Raw genomic sequence first — 21,786 nt, 5'->3', positions numbered from 1 at the left:
AAATAATAGCTGAAGTTATGTTATGTCAGCCAATTCCTCAGCATGGAACAGTATTGTGAACCCAGAGTTGTTATCCTTCACTGGGACATAAAATCTATATCTTGATCCTTTTGGTCATTAAAGGTCCTATAGGAATTGTACCCACGGGGACTGTGCTTTCATCCAGTGTGTTGGCCAAAGGTCAATTCCAATGGTTTTGCTTTACCTTTTCAATATGCTTGTAGTTTCATTTAGATATAATCAGAGGACAGTTTTTGGAAGGACTTTGAGGTTGTTCTCTCTTTCTCATTACATGTGTGCGTATAGAGAGAGGAAGGGGCAAGGGCTTGCAATTTACAGAGAAATAGGCTTACCTATTGAAATGACCAGAAGCAAGCCTATTAAAGAAGTGACAAAGTGACAAAGGGTTCCGTGGAAGCTTTTTATCTGGTAAATCATTTTTGTCACTATTTCTCTTCAGCTGATGAGGTATAGGAGCTGAGAGGGTTGGAAATAGAGTACTACTTCTTAATTTTATTATTTTATAACTGAGGCACTTAGTCTTCATATGTGGGGAGATCCTCAGTGAGGGCAAAACCATTAGACCAGAGAAGGAGGAGACAGAAAGAAGAGAGTGATGCAGGTGAGGCAGAAGAAGCAGCGGTGGCGTGTCTCTGTTTGTCCACAATTCCAAGAATGAAAATATTGAATAAAGAAGATGCTCAGACTCAGACTTGGAAAGTAGAAAAATTTATTGGAAAGTAGAAGAGAAAAGAAAAGAAGCTGCCCGGTGGGTAGGAACTTAGTATAGAACTAAGTTAGCTATGGCTTTTTGTGAGATACAGCACAGCGGGTAGGGCGTTTGCCTTGCACACAGCGGGCCTAGGTTCAGTTCCTCTGTCCCTCTCAGAAAGCCCTGGCAAGCTACGGAGAGCATCCTGCCCGCATGGCAGAGCCTGGCAAGCTACCCATGTTGTATTCGATATGCCAAAAATAGTAACAAGTCTCACAATGGAGACGTTACTGGTGCCCGCTTGAGCAAATAGATGAACAACGGGAAGACAGTGCTACAGAGCATTTATAGGAAAATCGGTCCTTGTGAGACAGAGAATGCAGGGAATCTGCAAGGTGGTTGGACTTGTTTGTCTTTCTGGTCACCTGCCTCGGGTATTGTTCACTATCGTGGTCTGTGGCTCCTAGTTCTGGGACAGAAGACTATGGTCCGGGGGAACTCCAGGAATGTTAAAGATAAAGGCCATGGGGATGAGATGTGGCTGGTTGATGAGAAGTGGAGCTGGTGGTGAGGGGAAACTGTGGACACCCCTCTTGTTGGCAAGGGGAAACTGAGGCTTCGTCTTTCAAAAGCAACATCTAGCAATATAAATTTAAAATTTCTAAGTGCCATTCTTTTTGTTTTCAAGTTGCTTGAAAGATTCTTTTACTCTGACAGTGTTTCTCAACCTTTCTGATCCTACCCTTCTTCCCATCTTGTTTCCTAATCAAACTTGCCCTTCTAGTTTCATGCCTGGGCCTTTATTCAATGTGATTTTTACCTGTGCCCCCTTGGAAATCGCTGGGACATTCAGAGATCTTGTGGCTCCAGTTGGAGAAATGCTGGTTTAAGAATTAAAGTAATAATACTCTTTTAGCCATTTCTCAAAGCCTAAAAACAAAGATATGTTTTTTTATAAGTCACAAACCTTAGGTTTCTTCTTGTAGCAAGAGCGATGGCCCATATATAAATCGATACTTGACTAGAAAATACTAATTCATGAATATGTCGACAAGAATGGTGTTGGAGGTGATTGTTTTTATGAAATGGTTTTGATTTTAGCTTTTCCCACATCCTTGGTCCCTGAGAGATTGCTATTCATCCCTAGCACTGTCCCAGTTATCTGGGGTTCATACCCCTCACAGATGTGTCATGCTTATTTAAACATTCCCAGATCTTCTAGAAGAGTCCCTGTCATACATAATGAAATAGCAGTACCTTGAATCGCCTCCCCACTGGTGGGTATGTTTTTCATGATCCTGAAGACAGTCTTCCTTGAGAAAATGTTTGTTGGAGATGTAACTGTAAATACCAAATTTATCTACCACACATTTTGCTAGTTGCTTACATTTATAAAGCTCAGAGGTAGTAGTAACATGATATTTTCCTTCCTTACTGCCCCTCAGTTAAGGGAATCTTGGAATTCTGAATACAGTATATAGTTTAGAGGTGGGTTAAAAAAACACCAGAGAAATAATTTTTGGCTGGTGACTGAATCACAGATTAACAATAAAAAGTAATCCAAGTCAATAATAAAATATCCAAGCCACACTGAAGCATTTCTCCCAAGAAACGAAGATTAATGCTTGGCATTTGAACATATGTACTTAGAAAATATCTACTATTAAACATACATGATAATACCTTAAAAAATCCTTCTGCACATATATTTTCCCCCAGGTAAAATATATCTTGTTTATATCGGTGAATTAATAGTCTCATTGTTCACTGTAAGACTGTGTGCTATTTCTTTGTATGGATATAAAAAAATTCTTTAGCTCTTGTAGAATTTCTGCCCAGTTTTTGTTTTCAGCAATGCGAGAAATCCCAGATCTGTCACAACACAGTATGTGATCAAATTTGCCAGTTTATTTTTTAAAATAAATAACCGACACTTTATATCTCTTCCATAAGTAAAGGACACTTTCAATGATGTTTTTTATGGGAAATGTTCATTCCTATTCATGCCATTATTATGAACTTGTCAGTATCCTCCTGTTTATACTTCAAAACTAGACTTTTGCTTGTGAAATGACCTATCACTAATTTTCCTATATTTTCAGTTGTCCTTATTTCTAGTAATTGTCAACATTTAGAAAAGTCATTATTGTTAGGAAACAAAATCTAATCCAGTTAATCTTAAAGGTCTCATTGTCTTTATTCAGCAATTTGTGAGGCAGGTTGCGTTCCATCTAGCAGCTAGAGAAGAAAACTGTGGAAATGTTCAAATGAAAGATAGGGAGAAGAAAGCAAGAAAATAAGTTATACTAGAAAAAAAAATAGATTGTGGCAAACTCATTTTTTATTTAGTTTTTCTGTTTATCAGGTAAATTACCACTCTGATGTGCTAATGAAGAATTCTAAATTCACAGGTTAAAACTTCCCTATTACATCCCAAACTATAATTATAACTAAGTCTGAGTTTAGTAGTCTGGGGCTTAACACAACTGAGGCTGTAGTCTTCATTTGTGTGGTGGAGGTCAAAGTGGTAGCCTGTATTTAGTTCCCTAGCGTCCTGGAGATAGTTCTGGTGATAGTCAGCCAAACCGTGCAGACCTGATGATTCAATGCTGAGTCCTGGTGATGTGAATGCTCAGGCCCCGTGATGCTGTGGGCCATCAGAGCCACCTGGACAGTACTCTGGGGACCATGATGTGCCAGGGATAGAACTCATGGGATCATGCCAGGAATGCACTCCAGGCCTTTGAGCTATTTCCTTCAAACATGTGTCTTATTTTTAACATTCATGCTATCACTGGACAAATCATTTTTATTTTTTGATCTTCCTGATTTGTTGTCATACTAAATATAACTTTCCCACTCTGGGAATATAAATATATGTCTTCAGTTATGTTCTCTATATTTCTGTTAAAGTTTTACATGTAAAAGATGTAATCACGGTTTGGAGAGATAGTTCTGTGGGTAGGGCACTTGTCTTGCACGCAGACAACCTCAATCCTATCCCTGGCACTCCATATGCCCCCCCATTCCTTGCCAGGTACTATCCATGAGTGCAGAGTCAGGATTAAGCCCCTGGCATAGACATTTGTGGCCCAGAAACCAAAATAATAAAAACAATGGTGGTTATGGTGATGCCAATGATTAGAATAAATAAATGATGGAATCAGGGGCTAGATTCATAATATAGCACATCGAGTGCTTCCCTGGGGGAGTGCTAACTTGGATTCAATCCCTGGCACTCTAGATAGCCCCTGAACCCTGCCAGGAGTGATCTCTGAGCAGAGAGCCAGGAGTAAAGCACTGCTGGGTATAGGGCCAAAATTCAAAAATATGCAAATATAAACAAATTGAAGATGGAATCATTTGGAATGCACTACAGTAAAGCATACTATATTATAGATAGTACTCCATTATTTTAGTGGGATTTAATTTAAATCAAATCATTGTAATGTAAATATTTTCAGTTTTCATATAACATGTCTGATTTTACTTTACACAAAGTCTTCAGGGAGAAGAAGTAGGTAATATAAACCACTATGCAACTTTGGTCAAGTATACTTAACTGATAAGAGAAGAGAATGGGAACATTAATTGAAGTTGGGAGTCTACTGGAGACCATAATTTAGATGTTAAAGTCGGGAGCAAGTAACTTAATTACTTTTCATTCTTGTTTTTGTAATATGAACTTTAAGCACTCATTGTGCTTAAATATAAGAATATATTTTTCTTATATAGGAATATATTTTTAATATATCGAAAAGCATTTTAAATGTACAGTGACTTCTCTCCGCATTTGATAACAGGATTAAAGTTCTAAAAGTTAACAGAATGAGATGAGAATTAGTATATATTTTTCAGTTGGACAATTTTGTATAACGAGTATATTGTTAAAGATGGAATAATTTGCTATGACTCTAACTAAAATTTTATTAAACCTTTATAGAAATCTGGGGCTGGCAATGTAGTACAGTGGTTAGTGACTCACATGCAGCTAACCCAGGTTAAATACCCATCACCACATATGGTCTCCTGAGGATGCTATGAGTGATCCTTGATTGCAGACCTGAGCACAGTTGAATGTGACCACAAAATAATAACAAAACCTAAACACTTTGTAGAAACTATGAAACTTAAAAATGACACTTATTGGTTAAGTAGTTTCATTTTATAAGATAAAATTTGATTTTCTTTCATTACTCAATATTTAATAAAAATATTGTAAGAAATTTATTGATGAGGATACACATTTGCACTTAGGCTCACAAAAATTATCACATTAAACAACAGAATTTAAGTAAGTGGCACCTTATTGGTGTTTTCATGTTAGTGATGAGTGTTATTTCAAGTAAAATAAAGTAAAATAAATATCAGGTACAGTTAATACTGTTGCATTTGTGACTTTTTTATATTTGAATGAAATGTTTAATTTCACTTAGAAGTGAGTGAAATAAGGATTTTTTCCCCTTGTATTAACTGAATCATTTATCTCTTACTTTTTTCATCTTTGGGTCTCAGGGGGAAAAAAATCATAGACTTTAGACTCAGATTACCAGCAGTAGTGGGGCCAGGATGACTGAAGGGGTGGGGGACTAAGGTGGACTAGAAATAATGTAAAGACAGTGGTGGATGGTCTTGGGCATTTTGGGGTGGTGAAGGAGCAGTAACTTTATGTATCAACACCACAAAACAGCTGATGTTGCTCTAATAATTTTATGATCAGTACAGTGAACAAACAAAATACCTTGAACTTTAGAATTTTAGGTTCCAGTTTCAAAATACAATTATTTTCTATGAGTCCTCACCTCAATTCCATTATATAGGGTCACGTTTATAAGTTCTCATCCAGGAAAGTCAACAGACCAAAGAGATAATACTTAGGGTTAAATATTTGCCTTGCACATGGTAGACCCTACTTTGAACACAGAACCGCATGTGGTTCCCTGAACACTACTGGTGGTGGCCCCTGAGCACAGAGCCAGGAGTAAGCCCTGAACACTACTAGATGTGCCTCAAAAGACAAATCAATAAAATAGCACTGCACTTACTGTCCTACTGCCGTCTCATTGTTTATTGATTTTGCTTGAATGGGCACCATTAACGTCTCCATTGTGAGACTTGTTATTACTGTTTTTGGCATATCAAATACACCACAGGTGGCTTGCTGTGCAAGTGGGATACTCTCAGTATCTTGCTGGACTCTCCGAGAGGGACATAGGAATCGAACTCAGGTCGGCCGTGTGCAAGGCAAAAGCCCTACCCGCTGTGCTACCACTGCAGTCCAATAAAATAAATAACATAAACATTTTAAATAATAAAATAATAAAAATAATAAAATAAATAAAAGTATTTTAAAAACTAATACATTTTTCTAAACTATTGGGGCAAGAAGACGTTCCTAAGATGATTTTTTTTTAAATGAGAGCTCTAGAAATCTCCAAATATTAAGTGAGTTTCTTGAAAGGATGAGAAGAATATGATCCAATGGACTAGGAGTGGGTCATGGGCCACTGGAGAGAAGAAAGCCACAAGGCAACATGGGCAACTAGTTCTATTACTTCCTGTAATAAAGGCAGAGTATTTGACTCGGGAGAGGATTGAAGGTGGTCTTTTTCTTTAAAGTTTAACCCCCATATGTAGGATAATATAGGATAATATTGGTTTGTCCTTTCTGCCTTGCCACAGGAAGCTTAGGTTTTGGGGGTTGAACCCATTCACAAGCTCCCAAGGCACTCCCATTCCTCTGTGTTTATCTGTAACCTCTTTCTTTGTGCTCTGTTTCTCCAAATCCTTAATCACCTTTATCTCCTAATCAGACTGTTAACTTGTAAATATTACTTTTCTCCTTAAGTCTTTGCATAATTAATTCAGAGCAATTTCCATTTTGTATAGACACAGAAAGTTAATCGACTCTGAATAATATTCACTCTGGGCATCTGTTTTCTAGAGTTAAGCCTCAGTTGCCCTTACTTTCTAGCACCTCAAAAACAGAGTCCCGACAAGGGACTGGATGGACCCAGGGCAAGCTGTGAGCCACCCTGGCATCGAAATGGGCCAGGCCAAAAGAGCCATAATACTTAACTATAAGAAGCTACACCATCTTGTCCCAATTGGAGTCACCTCATTCCCCATGGCATTTCTTCTGCCCCTACACCTGGCTGTCTTCACCAGGGCCCCTCGGAGGGGGGGGTCGAGTGGAGTTTCCCTCCCTGCTCCAAGCAGAGCCCCAGAAGCCAGAGAGACCTCTGGGACCCAGCCATAGCCATGCTCCCGGCCACTCTCCATATGCTCAGACGAGCCTCACACATGAAGGAACTGGCAGAGAAACCCACATGTACGGGACCCAGGGCTGAGATCCTTAAGCCTGCTTGGATCAGGACTGGGCTTCCTCTACCCAGATCCCCCATTTTCCAGTAGCTAGGCAGTCACACCCACAAACTGCCCCAGCTCCGTGTAATCACCTCAAGGGCCAAGATCCAGAGACTATAAAACAAAGCTCCCAGAAGTGATCTCTTATTGTCTAATTCTCCCTCTCAGAGAACTTGGAAAGCTCCTGAAAGTATCCTGCTTGCAAGACAGAGCCTGGCAAGCTCCCTGTGGTGTATTTGGTATGCCAAAAATAGTAACAATGATGGGTCTCATTCCACTGATCTTGAAAGAGCCTCCAGAGCAGCACCTTTGGGAAAGAGAGGCTGTAAAATCTCAGGGCTAGGACAAATGGAGATGTTACTGGCACCCGCTTGAACAAATCAATGAACAATGGGATGACAATGATAAGTCAAGAGCATGGTCATGGACAAATTTTGTTATGATCCAAAAAAGTAGCAACTGGACTAGGACCCTGCTAGGGTTAGGAAAGATTAACCTGGCCTGAGCACTGTAGTCTGAGATCTATAGTGAAATGTTTCCAGGAGAACCCCCCCCCCCCATAAGCTTAATGTATCTCTTACTATGTCCATACAAAATAATATTATTAAGAAGTAAAATTAAGATGAATGTTTCAATGATTATTGGACTAAGGAAAGGAAAAAAACTCCTAGGTGGTATTTAGCCCTTGAGCCAGATCACCTGGCAGCAGGAGATCAGGAAGGGCTTTGATATGTTGATTGTGCTACCCAATGTAGGCGTGGTTGCTAACACCAAGGTTGGGGAGTGAGGAGAGACTAGAGTGAGACCAAGGTGGCAAGTTGAGGTGCAAAGAGATGAACGAGGGAGACAGGAGGAGACGTGAATGAGGAGCTCAGTGAGGTTGGAAAGGGTGCACGGGGAGAACAGAATAAACGGGAACTGTTACCAGCACCAGCCTGACCCTCATTTCCTCCTTCCTCCACCCATGGCATTGGCCCTTCCAGGTGGGGAAGTGGCCCAACACCACCAAACGCAGGCGGTGACAGAGAGCCACGGAATTCCTAGTAATTTAGTGAGGACACCCCCAGATCTAAAGTTGGGCTTCTATCCCTTTTCTGTCCTCTGATGGCCAACTGGGAACGGTTATGGCATGCTAAAAGGCAGAGCTGGTTTGAGTTCTGTTCCTCACTTGAAGGTAAGAAGAGCTTCATTATGGATTACTACCTTGCTTGTGAACAAGGGGCTTGGGACTCCCGACTTTGTAGAGAGGAGATATTTGTGCCTTTCCCTTTGTGGTCCTGTCGACTAGTATTTCTTCTGTAGACTCAGAGGTTCAGGGATTTTCTCTCCTTGTTTAGATTTAGGTTTTGGCTGTTTTTTTTTTGTTTTTTTTTTTTTTGGTGAGGTTTTGTTGTTATTGTTGTTGTTGTTTTTGAGTGAAAGCTTCTTTTGCCAGGGTTCCACTTTTTGTTCTTGTCAAACCCTTTCTGGTTCATAACATATTTGTTAAATTTAGAGGAACAAACCAGTGCATTTTACTACCATTTTATTTGCTATTTGAATAAGTGATCAGCTCAAATTTCTTATAAATGTAAATATTTATAAGTAGGAGGAGCTAGTGTGGAAAAAATACAATATTTGAATATTGCATTGTATTCAAGTTGTATTCAATTATATGGAACATACTTTTAAATTATTTTAGAAACATGTTAGTGTATCTTGCTATCTCCATTAAACTCATGCAAATGTTGACTTCAGTGATCTATAAGTAAAACAAAGAAACTTAATGAAGTACTGCCATTCAGCATAAAGGTGTACTTGCAAAGAGCATAAAGCCCAGGATTTGTGATTTTGTTTCAGGTATTTGCCAGACTTTAGTAAAAAATGAAAAATTGACAATCACAGTATTTGCCCAAACTTGCTCATTTTATGAACTGGAATAAAAATTCTTGTTATAAAACATTAAGTATGGATCATTTTGAACTCCTTGGATGAAATATTTAATTTGAATTTACTCAGCCTTGTAAATAAATTTAAAATTAATTGGCCTCCACAAATTTGGCACCAATTTCCTCTTCCCCATGGTGCCTAACTTCTAGTTAATGAAGGAAATTGACATTGCTTTCCACTTCCTTTTCAGATATTAGTTTCTGCTCAAGTTTTTCAGTATCTATTACAGATATGTATCTATTATAATTCACTGAAGTACTGTGTAAGAAAACAATTCACATCATGATAAATATAGATTTAGAATCATTAAAGGATTATAGATTTGGCCTGGAATTTAATGTACTGAGTAACATAAAGTATGTTTAGAAGGTAGGATTTCTGTGCTAAAGGGAGTTCTCTTATGAAAATTTGAAATGAACTGACACAGGTGAAAAATTCCAGTGTGAAAACTGAGAGGCTTTTTGCCCTCAGTATTTTACTATACAGCTAGATATGTGCAAAGTAAACACACACACACACACACACACACACACACACACACAAATTAATGCATGTGCTTCCTCCACTCATCATTAATTTAATCAATAGAGGAACCATTGAAGAAAGTGGTTAGAAAGAAAAAGGAAAGAAGTGTGTGTGTGTGTGTGTGTGTGTGTGTGTGTGTGTGTGTTAGATGCAATGATATTTTTTTGCTAAGTTTATAAGCAAAATCTGGCTAAGTAGGTATCTAATAGATTACAGATGTGTTCCTCAGAATCTCTTTATTGTTACTCAAGTCTTTAATCTTTTTTGAGGGGAAGGTTGCAGAGGGTTGTTTTTATTTAGGGGTCACACTCTGGGTATTGAAAGTTTACTCCTGGTTTTGCACTCAGGGCTCAACCTTTACTGTGCATAGCGACCACATATGGGGTGTTGGGTTTGACCTGTGGTTGACTGTGTGCAAGGCAAGAGTCCTCCCCATTTTACTATATCTGTAGCCCCTTAAAGCTCTCAGATTTAGGCCCTAGCAGTGTCTTTGGCTACCTGAGATTTTTACTCTGTACACTAAGTTTTGTCAATAAATAGCTCATATTTTGCAGCAGAGATGTAGTTCTAATGGAGTTTAACCTTCAAAACATGGTTTTAAAACAGTGCTGGCTAAAGTTTATTCTGTTACCAACTTAGTTGGTTACAAAAGGCAGAGATAGCAATACATACCTTTTGAGAAAAACAAAGTTTTCAATTAGTGGGTGAAATAAAACAAGCCATAGACAGTAAAAGGAATGCAAACATTTTGACGGGGGGGAGGGTAAAACTCTGAAGCTTAGATATTGCCTCATTGATTTACTTGTAATATACAATGGTATAGTCAAAAATAATTCTGGAAATGGAATATAATGAAAAGATAAGGCGATGTTTCTGTAGTAATCATGGCACAAACAGACTGGAAGAAAACATACACTGACTGTTTTGTCTCAGTCTATTGCATATCTTAGATTTTCTTTTCAAAGCAGTTTTATGGTCTGGGGACATAGTACAATCATTAAGGCACATGCCTTGCATACAGCAGACCTCCTTTTATCACTCGCCCCCTAAGGTATTTCCCCCCACAGTATTATTACTGAGTGCATCTCTGGAGATTTGGAGCACTCCTGGATGTGGTTGGGAGTTCCTAGGGAGTTCCTGAAGTGTGCAAGCAGCACTGTGTCTGTGAAATGACCCTCTCCTTGCACCTCAGGTCACTTGGCAGAAAGAAAAGGACCTCTAGCCATTTGCCATTCTTTACACTGCTTGAATGGCCTTCTCTCCATCACCACCACCCCTCTCTCAAAAAAAAATAATTGGAATTATGTCAAAGAAGCATGAGAAGCTTGAAAAGGCTGTGCCTTGATTTTCAAATACATATTTAAAATAGAATGAGTGAGTATTGAATTGTCCCCCTTAAGCCCTCAAGAGACCTCCCTGATACCTTCCTCAAAGAACTTGCCTCTGCAGAACAGTGCTCAGCCAATAGATCCTTCAGGGAAAGAAAACCTAACTTTTTTCTCAAACTTCTGAACCATATGGCAGGGGAGAGTTCCTACCCATTGCACAGAGTTAAGGACTGTGTTTGTTATTTGACTCTCTGAGTGGAGCTAATAAGCAAGTCTATATCTTGGGCCATGTAGGAGTGAAAAACTCTTAAACTACTGCTGTGGATGTTCATTATTCAGATCTCAGTGAGGCAGACTCAGGTCAGTTGGCTGTGAGCAGTTCCTAGAATCTAGGCCTGCATCTCCTAGCAAGAATGAGGGTGGCCACATTGCAAGGATTTTACAGCACACACCCTTGAGAGTGTAAGGCACCTGGCACACTGCCCTCTTCCAGGCTACCTTTTCATTCTGTCCCAGGCTGCCCCCGCCCTTGTATTCAAGCACAAGCATCTTTCTTCACAATAAAACTGTTGTCTAGGAACGAGAATTGTGATCTTTTGTAAATTTTTTCTTTTTTTAAAAAAATTTATTGTATTTTTGCTTTTTGGGTCACACCCAGCCAATGCTCAGGGGTTACTCCTAGCTCTGCACTCAGGAATTACTCCTGGCAGTGCTTGGAGAATCATACAGGATGCCAAGAATTGGACCTGGGTCGGCTGCGTGAAAGGCAAAGCCCTCCCCATTGTACTATCACTCCAGTCCCAATATTTTTATTTCTTGACAGACAAGGAAACTTGGTGTTAACATATTGATGACACACTTTCCATTTGCTATTCAATGCAGTTTTCTCATCCTATTTGCTCATTTTTTTGCGATTACCATTGAGAAGATTGTTCCTTCATGTTTCTTGGTTAAAGGAATAGCACCTCAGACCATTTTAGATTTTTCTACATTTTTATTAGATGTTTTAACATATTATGGAAACTACATACTTGTGTTTTTTACTTTCAAAATGTTTTATTTTTATAAAGTTACTTTCATTTGTCTTAAAGAAAAGGCAGCTCTTAGTCAAAGATATAAAATCTCTCATCTTCTTTTTCTCCTGGTTGCATTTGACTGTGTGATTCTTTATGATCTGTTACCACTTACTCCTAAAACATAAAAGAACATGCTTTCAAGAATAAATGGAGAGTATTTATTCTGTGGTTTCTTTGAGAACACTTTAAGAAGAATACAATTATGTTCTATGAAGTCATCCTTTTAATTTTATGGGAAAACTTGGAAGAAAAATCTAAATATCATTAGGTTGTCAACATTCTCTTAACCTATTTAAAATTTAATAGTCAATTAGAGTTCAAAATGAATCTTGGATAACAATGCTTTTGAAGTAAGTCATAAGGAAAGCTCAATGTAGGTCAGTGCTGGCTACACTTCAGTGGCATCAGAATCACTGAGATGTATTACAACACAGATTCCTGGACTGTATCCCCAAAGGTTCTCATTTAGGAGAATATGTGTAGAGCTTAAGCTTTTGTAGTCAGAGCAGGCAACTGGATGAGACTGATGCTATGCACCTATGTACCACATTTCGAGTAGCACTGAATAGGGATGGTCAGAGGATGATAATTGTTGCTATTATATTTTTCAGAAAAATCATTTCAACTGTTCAAGAGGATCCCAGTGCCTCAAAACCAATGTCAGTATAGTGCAGATACCAGGTGATGCCAATTATTTTATCAACCATCTTGGAGTTCCCACAGTGCAGTTTGCTTATGAGGACATAAGAGCATTAGAGGTAAGTATTTCTGGAAATGCATGGCACACACTATGCTGATATTTAAATAGATACACGTATAGGTAGACATAGCTACCAATACTTATATCTATTTATATACATACACATATAGGTATATCTGTATATAGGTATATATATGTATATAAATAATCTATGCATATATATACATGTGGTTTATATACATGTAATACATATAAGTATATAAATCTATATAGATAAAACACATATGAATATATGTGTTTTATACATATATATAAATATCAGACATACTGAATTTTATTCTATTTGTCCTTGTCACCAAATAGGTCACTATAAGCAGCTACTTCATTTCGAGTTTTTTTTGTTCACAAGCTTTGTAGCAGTCTTTGAAAACATCAGCTCTTTTCAATAGTGTTGAATTCAATTTAAAAAGATTTATACTGTCACTCACATTTTCACAGTGTGCTTTGCAACAAGAAATTTTCAGTAGTTGGATTAACATCAAAACATAATTGTAATCTTCAGTATTCACAGAAACAGATGACATATGCAATAGATTCTCCTCTCCTTGCCCAAGGGAAAAACTCATTTCACCTGCTGTGTATTAATGTGACTCTCATGGATTAGCTACCCCAAGATTGTCAATAGCTTTCCTGCCTAAAAAGGTGTGATGTTTTGGTGAAGATAGGTGGCTTTTCCCCAGAGAATATTACAGAAGCATGATTCACCTTAATTAAGTCTGTGTGCATCCATCTGCTGCAATCCAAGCTTTTTAATCTTCTCAGAATTATGTCACAGGAAACTTTCTCTGTAGATCTAAATCTTTTAAAATATTTTGCCTTCTTTTACAAATTGTGCTTGCTTTATTGGGAGCTATTCAAAAGTCTCTGGAGTTCCCTGGTTGTGATAATTACTATATTCAAAAAGCAGTGACTGGAAATTAGAGTAAAACCTGCTTAACTCCTTAATGGTAAGTGTCCCAGGGGCGGAAGCAAAGAGATGGCACAGTGACAGGGTGCTTGCTTTGCACCCCGACAACACAGATTTGATCTCCCTCACCACATAGGTTTCCCAAAGCCCACCAGGAGTTATCTGTGAGCTCAGAGCCAGGAGGAAACCCCAAACCAAGAGGTATATACAGGGGCTGGAGCGATAGCACAATGGGTAGGGCATTTGCATTGCATGTGGCCAACCCTGGTTCGATTCCCAGCATCCCATATGGTCCGCCGAGCACCGCCAGGAGTAATTCCAGAGTACAGATCCAGAAGTTACCCAGGTATATACATAAGTAAATTTTTAAATGTATGTAAATATTCCAAAAAGGTTTTGATAATTTTATTTTTTCACAAGAGAAGCTTCAGACATACACTATCTTAATTGTTGATAGTTTTTAACAATGTTTAATTTTATGCTTCTCCTCAGCCTTTCCTCCACATTTAGTGCCTCTGTTAAATGGCAAGTGATCTCAAAAGCAACTTGAAATTGTGGAGGGATAAATTATGAGTAAAATCTGGGGTGATAAAACAAATTATTAGGTAATATAAAAGTAATTATGATTTATATAATTTTAAAAAATTGCAATTTTACATGTCATTGTTGGTTGGCTAAGTGGAATTGATGTATGAAGAAATTAGCCCAGTTTTAATTTTCATGGATGATATCTCTCAATATCTTCTTATCACACCTGACCTCAGTCCATCTTGTTTCTGTCATGTTGGCAAGTTAAATGATAATTCTTATTCCCTACCTGTCTTGATTGAGTTTTAATCATATTTAACGAGTTTTTTAATCATAATTCAGTTTTAATCCAAGAATTTAATAAGACCATATAGTTTAGTCCTTGGAAAAGGTTGCACTTACCTTCTGACTCTGATGCTTATTAAAAAATTATTTCAGAGTTAGTTTACAAAGAATAAGTGGGTAAAATTGTGAAATGTACTTCATAAAACTATGGTAAGGATGAGAGAAGACTAGGTCCTACCTATAAATGCTCATATATTAAGTTCAGTCATAGCTTTCAGTACAATTATTGTTTGATTTTAGATCCAACTATTTTATTTAAGTGAGAGAGTTTATAAACATTCTTTAGAAAGGTTTACATTAGGGAGAGGAAATCTGTTAACTATTAAAGCAAACAAGATTCTGTGGATGAATAGATAGGGTTTATGAAGATCAACTGAAAGATTAGAGGTGTTGACAAGAAGTCTCAGAGCCATCTTTCAGTAAAGTTCTAAAAAGTTACTGTAGTCATTGTGATATTCTTAAGTCTAACAAATATGTAACAGAATTGACTTCTTATGAAGGAGCTAAGAAATTTTTCAGATTATACCCAGAATATTTAACTCTCATCATTCAAATTCTGTTTATTATATTCATCTCCAAAAAAGATAATGAAAAGGGAATTCCCTTCCCCTAATGAAAATGTCTATATTATTTAAATTGGGAAATTAACAGATCCTTTCCTGATAAAATATGAATTATTGAGATAATTCTGCTCCATGAGATATCCTAAGAGCAGAGAGTAACATTTTTTTCATGGTAAGCTACAATAAATACTAGGGAAACTACAAATATTGAAGAGCTTTGTACTTGATGTAAAAAATGATGAACCTTCAGCCTAGGGAAGTGATTCAAACTGAAGTACATACTTGTAATTTTTAGGACCCTGGGTTGGGGTTGGTTCCTTAGCATTATATATTACCTCCTAAGCACCACTATATGGAGCCCTTTTATTCTCAGTGCTGTTGGGGATTCCCTCAAATAAAAAGGATATTTAACCTGCAATAATTAAGGTAGGTAATTTAGAGCTTACTCATGAATATGTGTGTGTTTGTGTGTGTGTGTGTGTGTGTGTGTGTGTGTGTGTGTATTGGAGCCACACCTGGCCATGCTCAGGGATTATACCTGGTTCAGTGTTTAGAGATCTCTCCTGATGGGCTCAACGAACCATAATTGGAAACCAGGACTGAACCTGAGTCAGCTGCATGCAAGGCAGAAATCGCCTGTTGTACTATCTCTTTGGCCCCATGAAATTATCACTGTATCACTGTCATCCCATTGCTCATCGATTTGCTCGATCGGGCACCAGTAACATCTCCATTGTGAGACTTGTAACTGTTTTGGCATATCAAATATGCCATGGGTAGCTTGCCAGGCTCTGCTATGTGAGCAGTAAACTCTCATTAGCTTGCTGGGCTCTCAGAGAAGGGCGGAGGAATCCAACCCAGGTCGGCCTCGTGCAAGACTAACACCCTACAGGGTGTGCTATCGCTCCAGCTACATGAAATTATATTTTTAAATAAAATGTATATGATTTATTCATATAAAATATCTGTTGTTCATATTATTTATAATCCATGTAAAGTTTATTTATGTATGACTCTTAGAGAAAGAGTGAGAGAGAGATAGCTCCATCGATTGAAAATCAATAATTAGGAGGCCCAAGTTTTGAAATCTTTGTAAGTCAATGGTGAAACTATATGGACTTCTTTTTTTTTTCCTTTTTTTTTTTTTTGGTTTTGGGGTCACACCTGGCATTGCACAGGGGTAACTCCTGACTCATACACTCAGGAATTAATCCTGGTGGTGCTTGGGAGACCATATGGGATGCTGGGAATCAAACCCTGAAAACACATTACCTGCTGTGCTATCGTTCCAGCCCGTACATGAACTTTTGAGCCACTATTTTCTTATGTATAGCAATGACAAGCAAATTACATTAAAAACTATGTCACTTAGTGAGTGTTTTCTGTATAAATATTTAATATTTCTTATCTCATTTGATAGTTAAAATATTCCTGTGAATTAACTATTATCATTGCAATTTTTGCTGAGGATTAAATGGAACTTTAAATCAAGTATTTTATTGAAGGTCACAAAGCTAATAAATGACCAAGACAGAACTTGATCTCAGATCTATTTGACAGTAAGCCCATGTTCTAAACGATTACACCAAAGATTGCAAATTGGAGGCCCAAGGGCAAGATCCGGTCAACAGATATATTTGGTTTGCCCTGTCTCTTATTGAATAATTGGATTGCTAGAAACTTTTTTCTAAGGAAACATTGATTAAGTGGTCTTTACTCAGCAGCTTGCCATGTCCTTTTAAAAACAGAATTTTCTGTTTCTTCTAGCGTGCAGTTAAGAAGAAAATTTCAACACATTTTTTTTCTATCAAAATTTAGGAAATGAACTATCAGTATAAAGAACCACATTTCATCTTTCACCATCTTTATGTTACCTATATTATTTGCCTGGCCCTTAGACAAATGAGTTCATTGACTCTGCATTTGATTTCAGTAAAAGAATTAAAGTGGGTAATTCTATAGTACCTCTCTCTCTCTATGTCTCTGTCACTGTCTGTGTGTCTGTCTATGTGTCTGTGTGTCTGTCTGTCTTTCTCTCTCTTTTTTTGGGCCACATTCATCTGTGCTCAGTGCTTACTCCTAGCTCTGTGCTAAAGAATTACTCATCATTACTCAGCAAATTATTAGCACCTTGCTCTGTGCTAAGGTTCCCATAACTATATTTGGTGCTGAGGGTCAAAGAGTTATCAGAGGTGTGCAGGGCAAGTGCTTTTACCCAAGTACTATCTCTCTAGCCTAACTTATTTTTATCTTAAAAGACAAATATATTTGAGGAACCAGAGATTGTCCAAAAAGTAGAATATGTATTTAGCCATTGCAACATCCAGAATTTAATGTCTGGCACTGCAGAATGCAGTCTTAACTTCCTTAGCATTACTGGGAATGGCACATATATAAAATAAAATGTGAAGACCAGAACCTGAGAGATAGCACTGTGAGTAAGACAGCTGCCTTGCACATGGGTGACCCAGGTTTTATACCCAGCACTCTAATACTGCTAAGACTGATCTCTGAGCACAGCTGGGTGTTGACCCCCAAAAATGAAACAAACAAAAATGTAAATTTCTTCTAACTGAGCTAATTTCATGTTTATTTTCACAATTTTAGGAAAATATTTATATTTTATTTGACTACTATGCAAAAAAAGATTTTGATTTTAATCTAACAATTTGATTATAGATCTATTATATGTAATTTTAAAAAGAAAATATTATAACTAGAAAAAATAACTATAGGAAAATAAATTTGTGTCACACATACCATTTTTATGGATATGACATATTATTAGTTCTAAATTTAATCTTTGGATGAAACATGAAACCTTAAAAAATCTATCACCAGCATTTTATGTAGTTCATTTTTCTACCAGTAACTTATTCCTGTGCTTTTATTGGATTATAATATATTCCATTGGACTGTTTGGACCACCTTTAGGTTTCCTTGGTGTCTGTACTCAAATTTTCTAATCAGAAAGTCTTAATTTCCTAATTAAGTTTCACAAATGCAAAGAGATCTATGAATTTGTCAAATTTTAGAATGACTCCTTCTCGTAAGATATGGCCCTGTTAATTGAAATGTTGTAAGCTTAATTTAAATAAGATTTTCAATTTATAAACATTGTTGCACCTGTTAGGAGAAGCACTGTGCTCAGATTAAATACAATACAAAGATTGTTGAAAAAGAAATGAAAAGACAGATGCTTTCTGATTAAGAGTACAATATTTATGACAGGCTGGTGGTCCAGTGCACATTTATTCTGTCACCTAACAGCTGTTTCACCTAATTTTTGTTACAGATCAGTATATTTATTCTCAACAGGGCATGTCAGAGGACTTGCCTTTCTTAGTATATCCAAAGATCCTTCCAATCTGCAGCAAGTTTTATACCACAAATGGAAGCTCTGATTCCTCATGCTGTTTAACCTTATATTTTTTGCTCTCCTGCTTGTAACACTTTGTTTTAAACCCAATTTACCTCTATAATGGAACATTTAACATTTAATTCATAATGAGATAAAAGGATATTGTAGTTTTTATATTGTATAAAGTTTTGCATAATTATTTCAACATAATTTAATAACCCAATAACAGAAAAGCAAATAGCATAGGCATTTTGAAACTCATTAATTTAGTTAGGTGACTTTAATGCCAATTTTGATTCTGAAAATTATACAAATGTGTATGTGTGTCTTTCAACTTTTACCACTGAGATGTGTTTAGCTTTAACATTTAAATTATTGAGATTATAGTGTAAGATTGTGGACTTTTATAAATATAATACTAAAATAAACATGTGCACATTTTGACAAACATAGCTTATAGTTTTTATATTAACTATGTTTCATTCTATTAATTGGAAAAACTTACCTTACTAAAACTAAAAATAATTTTGCTGGGCATTTAATTTCATTTTGTTAATATCAGCAGTTTAGAATAAATATAAATTCTTAAAGGTATCCTATTATTGCCTATATATCTCCATAAATATGTGAATATTTTGTAGTATCTGATAGAAACTATTTCAAAACAATAGCTACAAATTTTGTAATGTCAATAAAAATAACATTTTACCTTTTCAACATCAAAAGGTACTTATTGAAAATGAAAAAGTGTTTTTTTAATTAGTGTTCCTACTAATTACAATTTTTTGAAAGATTTTTTAAAAAACATTTACAATATCCATCAAAATATGTTACATTGTTTATAGATGAAATTTGTGTCATTTAGGGCAAAGGTAAACATTTAGTTCTCAAAACCCATTTGTCTTTTAAGAATACTTAAGTCTACAGAGAAAATATTTCTGTTTATATGGGTAATATGTGAACATATTAATATTAGAAATTAAAATAGAAAATGTATAATTTTTACTTATTTAAAATTTCAAAAATAAACAAATACATTTATGTATACTACATAATTTTGAAATATAATTTTATTTATCAGACAAAAATACAAATTGGAAGTGGCATTATGCTACATTTTTGCAAATCTCTTTAAGATATTTAATATGAAATATCTGTGTTCCCATATCTATTTCTACAGTTAATATTTTTCTGCTTGTTGAAATTAATGAGGAAAATCTCAAATAATGAGAGATATTTGTTTTTGATACTACAGAGAAACTTGGCAAATATTAGTTTCCTAAATTTTAGTTTTAATGTGGAATTTGGAGCCCTGTTAATGAAAACTTGTAGTGTTCCCTCACTGAATGTACATGTAAAATCTCTATTATTAGGAAAAAGTCTTGATGATGTCTGGATCACACTTGAAGAAAAGACCTTGGTTAACATAGCCTATTTTATTCTATATGATATCTGACAAGATATTCATTTTTGCTCTTTTTCAAAGATTTGAACTGTGGTTATATATAAACCTGTGTGTCTCTCCTGGTCATCTTTGGGTATTGCCATCCCATTCACCTGACAAACAATGTGAAGTAGGAAATATAACACTCTCATAAACTGTGACTCTACAAAGAATTTTGCTTCTTAGAAACCTTGCTTTAGAACAGAAGGTTAAACCCCAATCAACAAATCAACAGTTACAGAGCAGACTTGAAAAGCTTTGATTGTACAGTATATGAAATGCCTGTCACAGAGGGAGTGCTATTAAAGCGGCTGTATGCTTCCAAGAGCCTGAGGAGTAAACACGAGAAATTGAAATATAAGACAGATATTGAAAAAACAAAGAATTGAGAAACTCTTAAGACTCAAATGGATAATTCAAAAGATCATACTTCAAATTGCCTAATATTTTGAGATGGCTGTAAGGAGGACCGATTTCCCTTAGCAGTTGTCCTTGTGTGGGATTATAAATAAGAACTTTCATTCCAAATGTCAATCATTTTAAACTAAAAAAATTAATGATACATGCAATAGTTTAGCTCTAATGCTTTTTCAGGGGTGATCTTATTATGAAGAATAATCTATAATAAAATTATTTTCTATTTTATTATAAATGCTCTGTAATAAACTTTTTTTTAATTTTGATAATACTTGGAATGATTCCAAGTTGATTCCTAGACCATGCAGTATATTATTCAGCAATCACATTAAGTATATGGGGTGACTCATCATGATTCTTCAAATATATATTTTATTAAATTTCATTCACTTATTAATCTTTTATCTAATAGTCACTTAGCACTTGTTATAGTCATATATAATTCATTATATGTAAAACATACTGTATGATTGTATTTCAGAAATTCAAATGGGAATAAAACACTGTCTCTTCTGGTCATTTTTGGCAGTAGTCTAGAGAGATCTCAGATATATAGACAAATAAAGTACAATTTTCTGGTGGCTACTGTATCAATTTGTGCTAGTCATTGACAATTTTTATCCCTTTAAAAAACAATGGGCTGGAGAGATAGCACAGTGGGTAGGGCGTTTGCCTTGCATGTAGCCGACCCGGGTTCGATTCCCAGCATCCCATTTGGTCACCCAAGCACCGCCAGGAGTAATTCCTGAGTGCATGAGCCAGGAGTAGCCCTGTGCATCACTGGGTGTGACCCAAAATGATGCAAAAATAAATAAATAAAACAATGATCTGTGCTTATGGGTCTTTGGAGTTTATCAAAGTTAAGGTACTTTATGAATTTATATTTCACTTATGCATTTGTGTTACCCAGGTTCAGAGGTATGATGTTCTATAGTCTGAAATTTCTCATATTACATTCACTTTATATTTCTTATTAATAACTAGGTACATTAATTGCTAAATAAATTCATGAATTATGAGTATAAAATAATTGCTTATGGAAATCCTATACAAATAAATTAATAAAGATGAATCTAGTGTTGCCGATTATTAGAATTGGCACAGGTAGCTTAAAAAATAATTTGTTGCTATTATTATTTTGTAGAAGCCATAGCCTGTGGATCTCTGAGACCACCAGAACTCGTGATCCTTAGAAACCATACGGTGCCAGGGAACAAGTTTAGGGTCTCACACATGCTAGGCATATGCACATAATATACAGGCTTACAAATAGCAATGTGTTATGCATATATGTATGAGTGCATTTATACAATTTATGCTCATTTATCTAACTGTGGAGGCCACACCAGTAGTTCTCTGAGGGCAATAGTGCCACGACCCAAAGTACTTAGGGACTGTAAAAACAGAGATCACATTATGGACTTTCACAGCTAAGCACATGCTCTCTAACTTTATCAGCATATTCAGCTCACATCTTTGTATTTCAGTATTTTCTTTTGTTGTTTTTATTTCTTGTTTATTCAAG

General features: G+C 36.3%; 1 protein-coding gene across 1 annotated transcript in view; it reads left to right on the top strand.

Annotated features, from left to right (window-relative positions):
• Window positions 1-21,786, top strand: part of NAALADL2 (N-acetylated alpha-linked acidic dipeptidase like 2) — a 743,119-nt gene that overhangs the window by 497,262 nt on the left and 224,071 nt on the right. The window contains exon 11 of the mRNA XM_004603291.2: window positions 12,548-12,694. Within this exon, the coding sequence (XP_004603348.2) occupies window positions 12,548-12,694 (147 nt within the window). The remainder of the gene's footprint in view (window positions 1-12,547; window positions 12,695-21,786) is intronic.

This window comes from Sorex araneus, chromosome 2, assembly GCF_027595985.1.
Source record: "Sorex araneus isolate mSorAra2 chromosome 2, mSorAra2.pri, whole genome shotgun sequence".
NCBI classification, from domain to species: domain Eukaryota; kingdom Metazoa; phylum Chordata; class Mammalia; order Eulipotyphla; family Soricidae; genus Sorex; species Sorex araneus.
The sequence above is the reverse complement of the archived record's forward strand: the minus strand, read 5'-3'. Positions and strand labels throughout refer to the sequence as shown.